Below are 12,507 nucleotides of genomic sequence, written 5' to 3' on the forward strand. Positions count from 1 at the left end.
AGAGTTAGCGTTATTCGATGTTTTATATTTATTTATTTTATGCATACACTATTATGTATATGTTACTTATTATTTTGTTGACTCATAATATAAATTTGTATAAATGTTTTACTAAATGTGTACTCTATTGTAAATAATATCTTTATTTTAGTGTACATAATTATAACATATAGGTCTATTTTAACAGTAGTAGTACGGGATTGTTAAATGGATATACATATTTATTACTATTTTACCATTGTTTTATTGTTTATTTAAAATTAGCCTGTTTAAAGTTTAAAATTAGCAAACAACTGTTTAAACAGTTGATTATAAAAATGAGTATATCTCGTTATTATTGTAATTACACAAACCCATTCTGTTAGATGTGTACCTACTATTTAAATAGTGTTATGTTTTATCTCTTTAAATTAAACAACGTAAAACCACCCAAATATATTTGTGTGAAAATCCGGCCCTGTTTTTTACCTGCTCCTCGAGAAACATAACATTGCTTCCTGTTTCTGAACGCAACCATGTATACGACCGAATGATTTTATTACTGTATCCATTCGCCGACTCACTCACTCTCTTCTTTCTCAACAACTCCACGGTTAACATCGCTCTGTATTTAATATCCGTTTTTTAGTGAAAATACACAGTTTTCATCGATAAAAAGTGACTTTTAATTATCCACCAACATAATGGTGCCGAAACAAGTGTAGTTCGAGTAAAAGTTGCAATATTTCAAGAAACTTGACGCCGCGTGTGAAGTGCCGTTCGGACTTAAAATCTCTCATCGTGCGGATATATCACCGAAATATTAACGCCAAGTCGCGCCTCACAGCAAACGAGAAAGTTTTTAGTGATATTTCAAAGCCGCCACATCAAATTGAGCAAAATTTTATTTTCACGCGACCAAGCCCATTCTCGGAATTTGGTGAATTCAAGGACAAACCGAAAAGGGGCAGAATGAACAATTTTGGAGCGAAGATCAGACCATTCACTCAAACATCGTGAAACGTCATTCGAATCTGACATCCGCCGTCAATGTCATAATTGACACTTCATTCTCTACTCCCTTGTTTACAATTGAACATCAAAATGAAAAATAATACCAAATCCAACGAAATAAAGAAAATAAAGGCACAGATCGCGTGGTGTAAAGGATATACAACCAAAATAGAAAAACTTTTAGACGAACCGGACAAGCCTTTAGACTCTGAAACAGCACAAATTAGATTGGAGCAAACAGAAGCCAATCTCAAAAAATACAACGACTTAGCGCTGGAGCTAGCCATCTTGACTGAAAAGGATTCATCTGAAGATTTTGAAGAAGAGGATGAACACGAGGAGCGAACAATAATCGTCATCTCGAGATTACGGAAACTAACCTCAACAGTATCGAAAACAACTACGTCTTCGTCATCGTCGGAAACAACAGTGGATACCACGGGCGTGACTAGTTACCATGGTGGAGTGCGGTTACCGGAAATCGACATTCCTGCGTACGACGGGAAGGATTACACTAAATACGTCGCATTCATCGAGCTCTTCGACGCGATAATAGACTCCAGTGACAAGTTGAAACCAGTGCAAAAACTTTTCTATTTGAAAAAATACCTAAAAGGTGAAGCTTTAGCCTTAATAGAAGGACTTCCCTTAACCAGTGAATCATATGGTAAAGCCAGAGAACTAATTAAATTGCGTTATGATAACAAATTTTTAGTAATAACAAATCACATTCAAGCTATAATAGATAGCACACCCATTGCAAAAGGTACTGCCAGCAACCTGAGGGAACTTGTTGCCAATACTCGTCAGCATCTAGGTGCTCTTAAAGCCTTAGGTCAGCCAATAGAACAATGGGACTTAATTGTACTAACTATTATCTTAAAAAAGGTGGATCAGTTTTCGTGCAGAGCCTATCATCAGGAACGGGACAGTGACAAGATGCCAAATCTTGAAGATTTCTTGTCATTTGTGGAGAGGAGAGCCAGCAGCTTTGAAGAAAGCCAGCAAAGTGAAGGTAAGTCACATACATATCAAACTAAAAGTGCTAAAGTGTGTAATGTGGCCAATGTATCAGTACCTTCATGCTTATGTTGCCAAGCAACAACACATAAATTGTTTTGTTGCCCAATTTTTGCAGCACAATCCCCCAATGAAAGACGGGAGCTTGCTACCAAACACAAATTATGTAACATATGTTTAGGTATGCACAAAAATAAATGTCAATTTCATTTCAAATGCTCCACATGTCAAAGTAAAGCTCACAACACATTGTTACATGTTGAATCTGAGCCAAAAGTTACCAGTTGCCATGTAAACTCAACAAATGCTGATGTTACTGATCTATTGCCCACCATTAAGGTCAAAGTCTTAGGGCCAGATGGAAAGTCATATATTACAGCAAGAGGTTTGATTGATTGTGGCAGCCAAGTTTCTTTCATGACAAATAAGCTTGCCAAAGCCTTGAATTTGCAGCCAATAAATAAAAATCTCAACATTTCAGCCCTACAGTGTCAATCTAATCTTACATCAAAGGCTGTAAATGCCAAATTTGAGTCGCTGCATTCAGATTACAGCTTGCAAGTAACATGTTCACTTGTGGACAAAATCACAACACAATTGCCAGAAAACCAAATAGATACAAGTAAATTCACAATACCAAATTCTGTTGTACTAGCAGACAATGATTGGTCAATTCCAGGTGATATTTCATTCTTGTTTTCTGCTAGCATATTTTGCAAAATATTATTGCCCAGCAAAACCAAAATCTCAAATACTGAACTTTATCTCATCGGTACAGAATTTGGTACAGTAATATCTGGAGACACTCCATGTCATAATGGAGCAACAACCTGCCATCATGTTTCATTGCATGTGGCCACCCATGAGGCCAATGATAATATTGAGCACCTCCTAACAAAGTTTTGGGAAACAGAAATTGTTCCTGAAATGAAATCGGAGGTTACAGTAAAGCAGAACTCCTGTGAGGCCGAGTTTCAACGCTCGGTACAATTAATTGATAACAAGTTTCAGGTGTCTCTTCCACTTGCTCAGCCCATGGATCAACTTAATCTTGGCAATACCTTTCCAATTGCTTTCAAAACCCTTAATTGTATAGAAAAACGATTCAAAAAGGACCAAAAATTGCACGAAAGGTACAAAGAATTTATAAATAAATATATAGAGCTTGGTCATGCTAAGGTGCTGCCGCTAACAAACTCAAATAAGCAACAATTGTATTTCATGCAACATTTACCTGTCATTAGAGAGGACAGGAAAACAAATAAGGTTAGAGTAGTTTTCAATGGAAATACTAAGGCAGGCAAAGAGTACAACAGTCTTAATGATGTGTTACTAAATGGCCCTAAAGTTCAAAAAGACCTGTTTGATATATTGATATCATTCAGAGTTCACAAGTATGTCATGATGGCTGACATCCAAAATATGTACAGAGCTATAAGAATAGACCCCAAGTTTCATCACTTGCAAAATATCTTATGGCACAATAACAACAATGAATTAATTATCATTCAATTACAGACTGTGACCTATGGACAAAAAAGTTCGAGTTTCCTGGCAACAAGATGCTTAGAGGAGCTGGCAGTAAGGTATGAGGCAGAGCTTCCTAAAGCAGCAGAGGTGATCCGCACTGCCATGTATGTGGATGATGCCCTCTTCGGAGCAGACTCCATTAAGGATGCATTGGAGGTAAGAGACCAATTTACTAACTTGCTGTCTCATGCAGATTTCCATCTGCACAAGTGGGCAGCCAATGATCCCAAACTGCTGACTGGTATCTCTCCCGAATCTTGCTATGCTGATGATCACCAGCTCTCCATGAAAACTGATCTCAAAGCCTTAGGCATGGTATTCAATCCCAATCAAGATGTTTTCAAAATTAATTATCCCAACAAAGAAATACAACATTGGGACAAGCGCTCAATCCTTAGCTTCATTGGATCCTTTTTTGATCCTTTAGGGCTGGCAGGGCCTATAGTTGTCAGGGCCAAGCAATTTCTACAAGATCTTTGGAGGCAAAACTTGGACTGGACCTCTCCAATACCAGAGGAATTCTTAAGTAAATGGATTAAATTTCACAAAGAAATATTGGAGATGCCAACTATACAAATACAAAGGCATGTAATGCCTACCAAGGATCAAGTAGAAATCATAGGGTTTTGTGATGCCTCATCCAAATCTTATGGAGCATGTATATATGTAAGAACCTTTCAAAATGGAAAGGCTACAATGAACCTGCTATGCAGCAAATCAAAAATAGCCCCGATGAAAAATGAACTTACAATTCCAAAATTAGAATTAAATGCTGCAGTGTTGCTAGCAAAATTATTTGATAAGGTAAAACAAATTTTGGCAAATGTAAAAATAACTGCAAAATATTTACTATCCGACTCAAAGGTTACTTTGTGCTGGATCAAGTCAAATAAAGAATCACTACCTGTTTATGTAAAAAACAGAATACAGATAATAAATAATGTAACTAGTGATTGCATTTGGAGCCATATTGATGGAGCAACCAACCCGGCTGATGTCTTATCTAGAGGTTGTAGTGCACTCGTCCTCGCCAAAAATGACTTGTGGTGGCATGGTCCCCATGACTTTCTGGACCCTAACTACCATCCCCAGCCATTCACAGTCACCAACAGCTCAGAAAATACTAATGATACTTTCAGCAGCCACCTAGCCTGTTTGATTGCTACACCAAATGAGCCAGAATTACTTAAAAAATACTCATCATGGATAAAGTTGCAAAGAGTACATGCTTGGATTTTAAGATTCTATAATAATTGTAAAAATTCAAATAATAAAAATAATGGTAATCTCTCTGTAAGTGAAATCCAACAATCTAAATACAAAATTGTATCACTCTTGCAACATGAGTATTTTAAAGAAGAAATACACTGTATAAATAATAAATTACCAATTAAAAGTAATTTAAAAAGCTTAGTTCCATTTTTGGATGCAAACAATGTATTAAGAGTAACAGGAAGATTGCATAATGCAAATATCCCATATGCACAAAAGCATCCAATGATTTTGCCCAAAAAATGTTTTGTGACTAGTTTAATAATCCAATATGAGCACAAGTCCTTATTACATGGTGGTTTAAAAGATACAATTAGCAGCCTAGCTCAGACATACTGGATTATTAACTGCAATAAAGAAGTCTCTAAAATAATTGGAAAATGTATCACTTGCTATAGATTTAAAGCTCAAGCTGCCTCACAGCTAATGGGGTCTTTGCCCTTCGATAGAGTAAATGAGGCCAAAGTATTTGATGTTATTGGTATAGATTATTGTGGGCCTTTTAGCATCAAACAGTCTTCACTGCGAAGAAGCATTGTCACAAAAAGTTATGTCTGTGTATTTGTGTGCTTTGCCACTAAAGCTATCCACTTAGAACTAGTCTCGGACATGACCACCCCAGCCTTCATTGCTGCATTAAAAAGGTTTACAGCCAGGCGTGGTTATCCATCCAAAATCTTTTGTGACAACGCTAAAACGTTTATTGGAGCTGACAATTCTCTTAAAGAGCTTTCAAATTTAAGCTCTAAAGAGCATCAAGATTATGTCACAGATTATGCAGTTTCAAAAAATATAGACTTTAAATATATTCCTAGCTATTCACCTACATTTGGAGGCCTCTGGGAGGCAGCCGTGAAAAGCTCAAAAAAGCATTTTAAGCGGGTCATAGGTAACAGCTTATTTACTTATGAAGAATTTAATAGTATCATAGTGATGACAGAAGGGATCCTTAACTCAAGACCCATAACGCAAATGTCTAGAGATCCTACAGACTTTACATACCTGACCCCAGGTCACTTCTTAATTCAAAGACCAATAAATAGCATTCCTGAGCCTGACATAACATCCATACCTCAAAATAGGTTGCGATTATGGCGCCGTTGCGCACAAATACATCAAAGTTTCTGGAAGGCTTGGCACAAACAATATTTAAGTCTATTGAATAACCGGCCTAAATGGCACAAAATTCAACCTAATGTTGTACTAGATAACCTAGTGCTTCTTAGAGATATCAGATGCAGTCCGTTGCAGTGGCCAGTAGGCAGAATCATCAAGATTCATTATGGCGCTGACCAAAAAGCAAGGGTGGTAGACTTAAAGCTGCCTAATGGTAATATTACTAGGAGGGCCATAAACAAAATTAGTGTTTTGCCCATTGAAATGTAAATCTATGAATGTTGATGATAGCTTAGTAATAATAATATATGTATGATACATATATGTCTTTCAAACTTAAATGTATGTGTTTATTGTAAGAAACTTACTAATCTGCATATAAAAGAAAATATATATATCTTGTAATGTTTACAAAAATAGTCTAAAAAGTTCAATTTTGTTAGTCAAAAGTAGTTATGCTTAAACCTTTAACAAATGTTATTTTGTTATGAATATCTCATAATAATAATAATTGATCTCTATGTAAAACTTGATCTCAAAAACTTATTTAAGGTAAATGTAACAATAACCAGCCTGGTAAATGCTACTGTAACTAACACTTTATTATTGTTTAAAAGCATTTTTTCACTTAGTTTATTTGTAAATCTGCATCAGCATTATTCCACTTAAATTTAAAAAGAAAAAAACTGTACAAAATGGTCAAACCCTCCCCCGGGATTATGTTTCTGAACGCAACCATGTATACGACCGAATGATTTTATTACTGTATCCATTCGCCGACTCACTCACTCTCTTCTTTCTCAACAACTCCACGGTTAACATCGCTCTGTATTTAATATCCGTTTTTTAGTGAAAATACACAGTTTTCATCGATAAAAAGTGACTTTTAATTATCCACCAACACTTCCTTTGCGCTAGCTAGCCGTGCGCTCGCATTACCAGTGCAAGCGAGGTCTTCGAATACGTATCTTTGTTTCGGATCGCAGTGTCACAAGTTAAGCTGGTTTGAGAGCGTTTAGTCGCCTACCTTAGACGCACCAATAGAGATCAGACGGCTATTCTGTTAGAATTCTGTATTAGTTCATAATGAATCTTATTCCTTGCTCAATAGAGTAGTAATTCAATAAACGCTACCTATGCGGCCTGCCCATTTTTTCATAGTGGCACGCGCCTTTGCGGTTTTTAAACAATAGATAAGACGATAACCCGTAGAAGCTCACGGAGAAAAATACAAACTATACCGCTGGTGTGATGTCGTGGAGGCGGACCTGCGTCAGCTGAATGCCAATTCATGGCAGGAAACCGCGCTGGATCGGGACAGGTGGCGTTCTCTCGTTTCGGAGGCCAATATTTTTGGATCGCTGAGGCAAAGCAGTTAGTTTTTTTAGTTAGTTCATATCAATGTCGGTGTCTATGTTTACGTGGCACACCAACAGGCCCGTCTGCCGTTTCGTCACTCGTCAAATAAACCGTTTTTTAGGTTACAATAAAGTTCTTAAACCGTTCGCGTTCTTATAAAAGTTTGGAGCACAACAGAAATAAACCGGTATTTACCGATATTGCAAAAACCGGTTTTGAGCTTGGCTGGTTTGGCCAGTTTGGCGTTATGGTATTAGGATTTTCAAATGCGGCCTGTTTTGATCTTTTGTCATTATTGACCTGGTTCAAACACATTTTAGAATAAATCGGCTACGAGCATGTCGGGCCATGCTCAGTGTAGGGTTTCGTAGTTACCATTCTGTCAGAACAGGCCAAACGGGGCCTATTAATTAGTAAGTATCATTACAAACATAACTTTTTTATGTTTTCACTCAGAAGAGAAGATTTTTCGCAATAACTCAAAAACCGATCATGTCCGCTATAGTTTGCATTGAAAGTATTTACTAAGCTTTACAAGTATTTATATATTTTTTGGACCCATGGTTCAAAAGTTACAGGAGGGACGTATATATTTTTTCTTTCGGAGCGATTATTTCCGAAAATATTAACTTTATCAAAACATATTTTTGCATACCCTTATTCGTTTTGAAAGACCTATCCAACACGTAATTTTTGAGGACTTGAGACTCCAATAAGAAACACAGGATATATAAATGTCCACAGAAGTGACCTTTTTCTAAAATGTATGGACCGGGTACGTCCTTAATAAACTACGTCCAAAAGAGAGGTATGGGGATTGGGAATGTCATCTCGCTTTGTGTGGTAGGGCACAGCACAGCGGATGTTATTCCTGATCTAGAGCAGAGCCCAACTGGGGAAGTACCTCCACCTCACAGAAAACCGCAGCCAAATAACACTTGACCCTACTCATAGTATTGTGTTCCTGCCGGTGATTAAGGTTGCCAGAGCTCAACGATGGGGAGGGGGGTTTAGGGTCGGCAACGCGCATGCAGCTCCTCTGGAGTTGCAGGCTTACATAGGCTACGGAAACTGCTCACCATCAGGTGGGCCGTATGCTTATTTGCCACCGACGTAGTATTAAAAAAAAATGTGTTTAACCCATACCACGTTTTTCTTATTCGTGTCACAAGTAGAGTCCATTAGAAATAGCAAATAATATAAACAAACCAATTTACCTACAATACTTCGTAATCACACACTGTTTGACGACAATCATGGTATTCATGATCTTATCAACAATTTATATACATACTAAAATACTTTATTTGTATATATTTTTTTGTAAAAAATATATGTTAATTTATAAAAAAATTGTGCGCGAGTCCCTCCGCGCGGAAAAAGTGAAACTACGTAATGTGGGGATGAAAATAATGCTCTAAAATACATATGGTTTATATTACAGTTTCACTTAATATTTTAAATTAAGATTTATAAAATAGATTTAATAATACATATATTTAAATATGTATATTCTAAAATTCCTAAATAATAGAAAATATAAAAAGAAAAAATACAAAAAGTCAGGTTCCACCGAGATTTGAACTCGGATCGCTGGATTCAGAGTCCAGAGTGCTAACCATTACACCATGGAACCGGCTGAGCTAATCAACGAATTTACTCATCACAAACTCTTACCACTTTATGTTACGTTTTTAGCTGCTGAGGTGAAAATATAATTATGTTACTTATATGTTCATGTTTGATGTAATTACAAGCTTTTATTTAGTTTCGCCTGTCCTGTTGTCTGTGTGTGCGTGTGTAACAAAATTTCGCAACTTTTTGACACACTTCCTTCCCGGTTTCCAATAGAACTGAAATTTTGCATACATACCTATGTAAGTCATGTACGAATATATTATGGTACCATCGAGCTAATCTGATGATGGAGACAGGAGGTTGCCATAGGAACTCTGATAAAACAAATTAGGGGTTTTTAGAATTGTCTCGATGAGTATTAGTTGTTTGTGGAAACAAAAGTATAGTCAGCGATAAAAGATTGCAGCTAACTTGAAATTTAAGCCAAATTTTTGCGATGTCAACCACAAAAGCTGTCATAGAAGTGTCAAAACTGAAATTGAACTTAATGCATATGCACGTTGGCGGAGCCATGGTCAGGTGGAGCTGAGTGGACTGTAGGTATTTAAAGTTAAAAGATGTGCTAGCAAAAATAAAATTTATTCCAGCAGAAATGGGAGCACGTTACATTTCGAAGGTATTATGAAGAGTGTTTCTATAGTAACAAAAATCAATGATGTCATAGTTTTTAAATAAAGAACTTTTAGTTTATTTTTAATGTTGCTAACATTATTGCGCCTCATAAGACAGCCTCGTAGGTCTATGTTGTCTGTGACGGATTAATCCGTCCTCGGCGTTGGACTTACGGTGCGGATATATCCGTAATTGCCGTCAAAAACGTTAAGTGTTGTTTTAAAATGAGAGCGTGAACTCTGTGAGAATGGCTCCTTGGAATCGCCTCGTCCGCGGCGAAGCGTAACTAAAGTAGTTTTTAGGGTTCCGTACCCAAAGGGTAAAAACGGGACCCTATTACCAATACTCCACTGTCCGCCTGTCTGTCTCATGAACCGTGATAGTAGACAGTTGAAATTTTCACAGATGATGTATTGTTGAATGTAATATTCGTCCTTTTATGTTCTAGATGTATTTAATGAAAGATAGGTACCGCAATTGCTTCCAATATGATTCACAAATTAAAAATATTTTTTTTCTGCCCAGTCATGGGCAGTACGGCCACAAATCCAGAAATCAAACTTAAGCATCCCTCTCTTGTTTATGGTAAAATGTTGCCAGTGTTTAAAAACTGACGATAAATAATAAATAAATAATATATTTTTTTTAATATTATAGGACTTTATTACACAAATTGACTAAGTCCCACAGTACGCCCAATAAGGCTTGTGTTGAGGGTACTCAGACAACGATATATATAATATATAAATATTTATAAATACTTAAATACATAGAAAACAACCATGACTCAGAAACAAATATCCAAAGTTCATCACACGAATAAATGCCCTTACCAGGATTTGAACCCGGGACCTACTAGGCCAGATCGGTCGTCAATAACACTGTGTGAACGGGACAGTAGTATATTATGATAGGAACAGGCGGGTCAATGTACGGAATTCCTCGTGGTAGGCGTCCTTTCTTTAGTAAAAGTTGTAAAACCTGGGGGTCACGTTAGTCTGGTTATTGTAACCAATCAGAATTCAGGGACAATACACGGGGTCGAGCCGTAACGAAACACACATTTCACGCTTTCCAATGGATATCGATAACGGATATAACAGCAATTATACGTTTTATATATCGTGGCCAAATTGTAATAGCTCATTAGGGCTTGTGCACAAATCACGCGAGGTTCGATATGAAAAAATCACCATTGATCCCGTTGGGTTTGGGGGAGGGGGATAAGAAAACCTCACGTGTATTTTTCTATTGTGTACGAAATTAAGAAAAAATATCTAAACACATACTTTTTCTCGGTTTTGTTAAACATAAATCTTCACTTGGCACTTCAAAATAGCGAGTCTAAACAAGATTTACTCTATATAATACTATTTATCTTAAAATTTGGTCGAACGAAAAACAATTATAAAAATACACGTGAAGTTATGTGGGGGGGGGGGGGGGGGTCCGCCAAGAACCTCACCAAATATCACCAAAAACCTCGCGTGATTTGTGCACGAGCCCTTACATGTATTGTACTTGACGACCTGCCCGGCCTAGTGGGCAGTGAGCCTGCCTATGAAGCCGATGGTCCTGGGTTCGAATCCCGGGAAGGGCATTTATTTGTGTGATTAACATAGATATTTGCTCCTGGGTCATGCGTGTCGCAGCTCTTAATACCTATGCAGCGCGAAGTAATATTTTTAAGGAACGATATATTCAATGGGGAATATTAAGCGAAACTCTACGTAGGGGGCGCCACTACATCAATCCATCGCAATCTGAGGGTCTATCGCGAAATAAGAAAATCGAAATTTCGTTATCTAACCTCTCTTCACTCTTGCATATATTCGAATTTCGCGTTTCCCGGCAGGCCATTTGTAAACAAACCGCCTTGTTGCATCAATGTCATATTTTACAGTCTGCGAAAACTTGTCAAAAAACTGTTTGAGGCTAGGGTTGCCATCCGTCCGGGTTTCCCCGAATTTGTCCTAGTTTAGAGGGCGTCCGGGGAGCGTCCGGGGGGACTTCCTTTGTAGTCAGGGTTTAAATTTCTTAGGCCGCCCGCGACACACGCACAACCTGTTGACGTGTCCGGGTTCTGGACTCTAAAATCCGGGGTTTTCACGCGTCTTGTCCTGGTTTCCAAATTCTAGAGATGGCAACCCTATTTGAGGCACAGTATGTATAAGTTACTCTATGGTATACGAAAGGTGCTAGTGCTGCACTCTGGCGGCAGAACATTGCAGTAATACTCCCAATTAGAACTCTAACCCCCTTATTCATAAACGTGTACTAAACTTACGATGCCGTTAATAATCGTTTGTCCTTGTCCCTTTCCATCATACCAATACGTCGGAAAGGTACAAACGATTATTAGCGGCATCGTAACTTTAGTACACGTTTATGTATAAGGGGGCGTCCATAAATTACGTGAGGCGTTCAAGGGGGGGAGGGGGTTAAGCTTAATCTTACCAAATCTCACTCGGGGGGGAGGGGCGTTTTAGCAAATATCACGTAATTTTTTTCTTAGTGGAAAAAAGTGTAAAAGAGATGAATCGGAATAAAAAAATTTTTTAGAAAAAAATAGCAAATTTCACAAAATAGTGTTTGCCGTATCTGCCGGGACCCCGCAGAGCAGCACAGTAGCCCTTCGATTGTTTAACAGTTATCGACCAGCCGTATCGACACGTGTGACAAACGACGCAGCGTAAAGAGCCGAGTAATAGCGATGCTCGTACAAGTTTTGACCTGCTTCGTTTACCCGAGTAAATATTTCACTTAATAACCATTCTAGAGACGTTTTTAATGATTCAGAATGAACTTCCGAGAATATTATAATGCTTACGTTACAAGACACGTCTACAGGACAAAAATATGCTGTCAAGAAGAAATGGTAAAATTATGGAATACAGCAAAACAAAAGTTCCCGATGAAGAGGATTTGGTTAAACTTGTTCAACATGAGGTTAATCAGCTTCTTAGA

The 12,507-nt window shown here is 37.6% G+C and overlaps 3 protein-coding genes and 1 non-coding gene across 5 annotated transcripts in view; 2 read left to right on the forward strand and 2 right to left on the reverse strand.

Moving 5' to 3' along the window:
• LOC133529293 (protein crumbs) overlaps positions 1 to 12,507 on the reverse strand; it is a 200,344-nt gene that overhangs the window by 179,846 nt on the left and 7,991 nt on the right. The gene's annotated exons all lie outside the window — the stretch shown is intronic.
• The window catches only part of LOC133525810 (U11/U12 small nuclear ribonucleoprotein 35 kDa protein-like), a 95,585-nt gene that overhangs the window by 54,028 nt on the left and 29,050 nt on the right, over positions 1 to 12,507 (forward strand). The window lies entirely within an intron of this gene.
• LOC133525780 (uncharacterized) lies at positions 916 to 6,741 on the forward strand. 2 transcript variants are annotated; one of them, XM_061862168.1, is made up of 2 exons: positions 916 to 2,008; positions 3,532 to 6,741. In XM_061862168.1, the coding sequence occupies exon 2, from the start codon at positions 3,646 to 3,648 to the stop codon at positions 6,199 to 6,201; it is 2,556 nt and encodes an 851-aa protein (XP_061718152.1). In that variant the 5' UTR covers positions 916 to 2,008; positions 3,532 to 3,645; the 3' UTR covers positions 6,202 to 6,741. Both variants share the same exon structure in this region, with proteins under 2 accessions (XP_061718152.1, XP_061718161.1).
• Trnaq-cug (transfer RNA glutamine (anticodon CUG)) lies at positions 8,855 to 8,926 on the reverse strand. The gene has a single exon. It is a non-coding gene; the product is annotated as a tRNA-Gln (tRNA).

Source organism: Cydia pomonella, chromosome 1, assembly GCF_033807575.1.
Source record: "Cydia pomonella isolate Wapato2018A chromosome 1, ilCydPomo1, whole genome shotgun sequence".
Lineage (NCBI taxonomy): Eukaryota > Metazoa > Arthropoda > Insecta > Lepidoptera > Tortricidae > Cydia > Cydia pomonella.

Bases quoted from the DNA above. Each gene is read 5' to 3' on its own strand.
- LOC133525780 (XM_061862168.1), top strand. From the start codon at position 3,646: ATGTATGTGGATGATGCCCTCTTCGGAGCAGACTCCATTAAGGATGCA.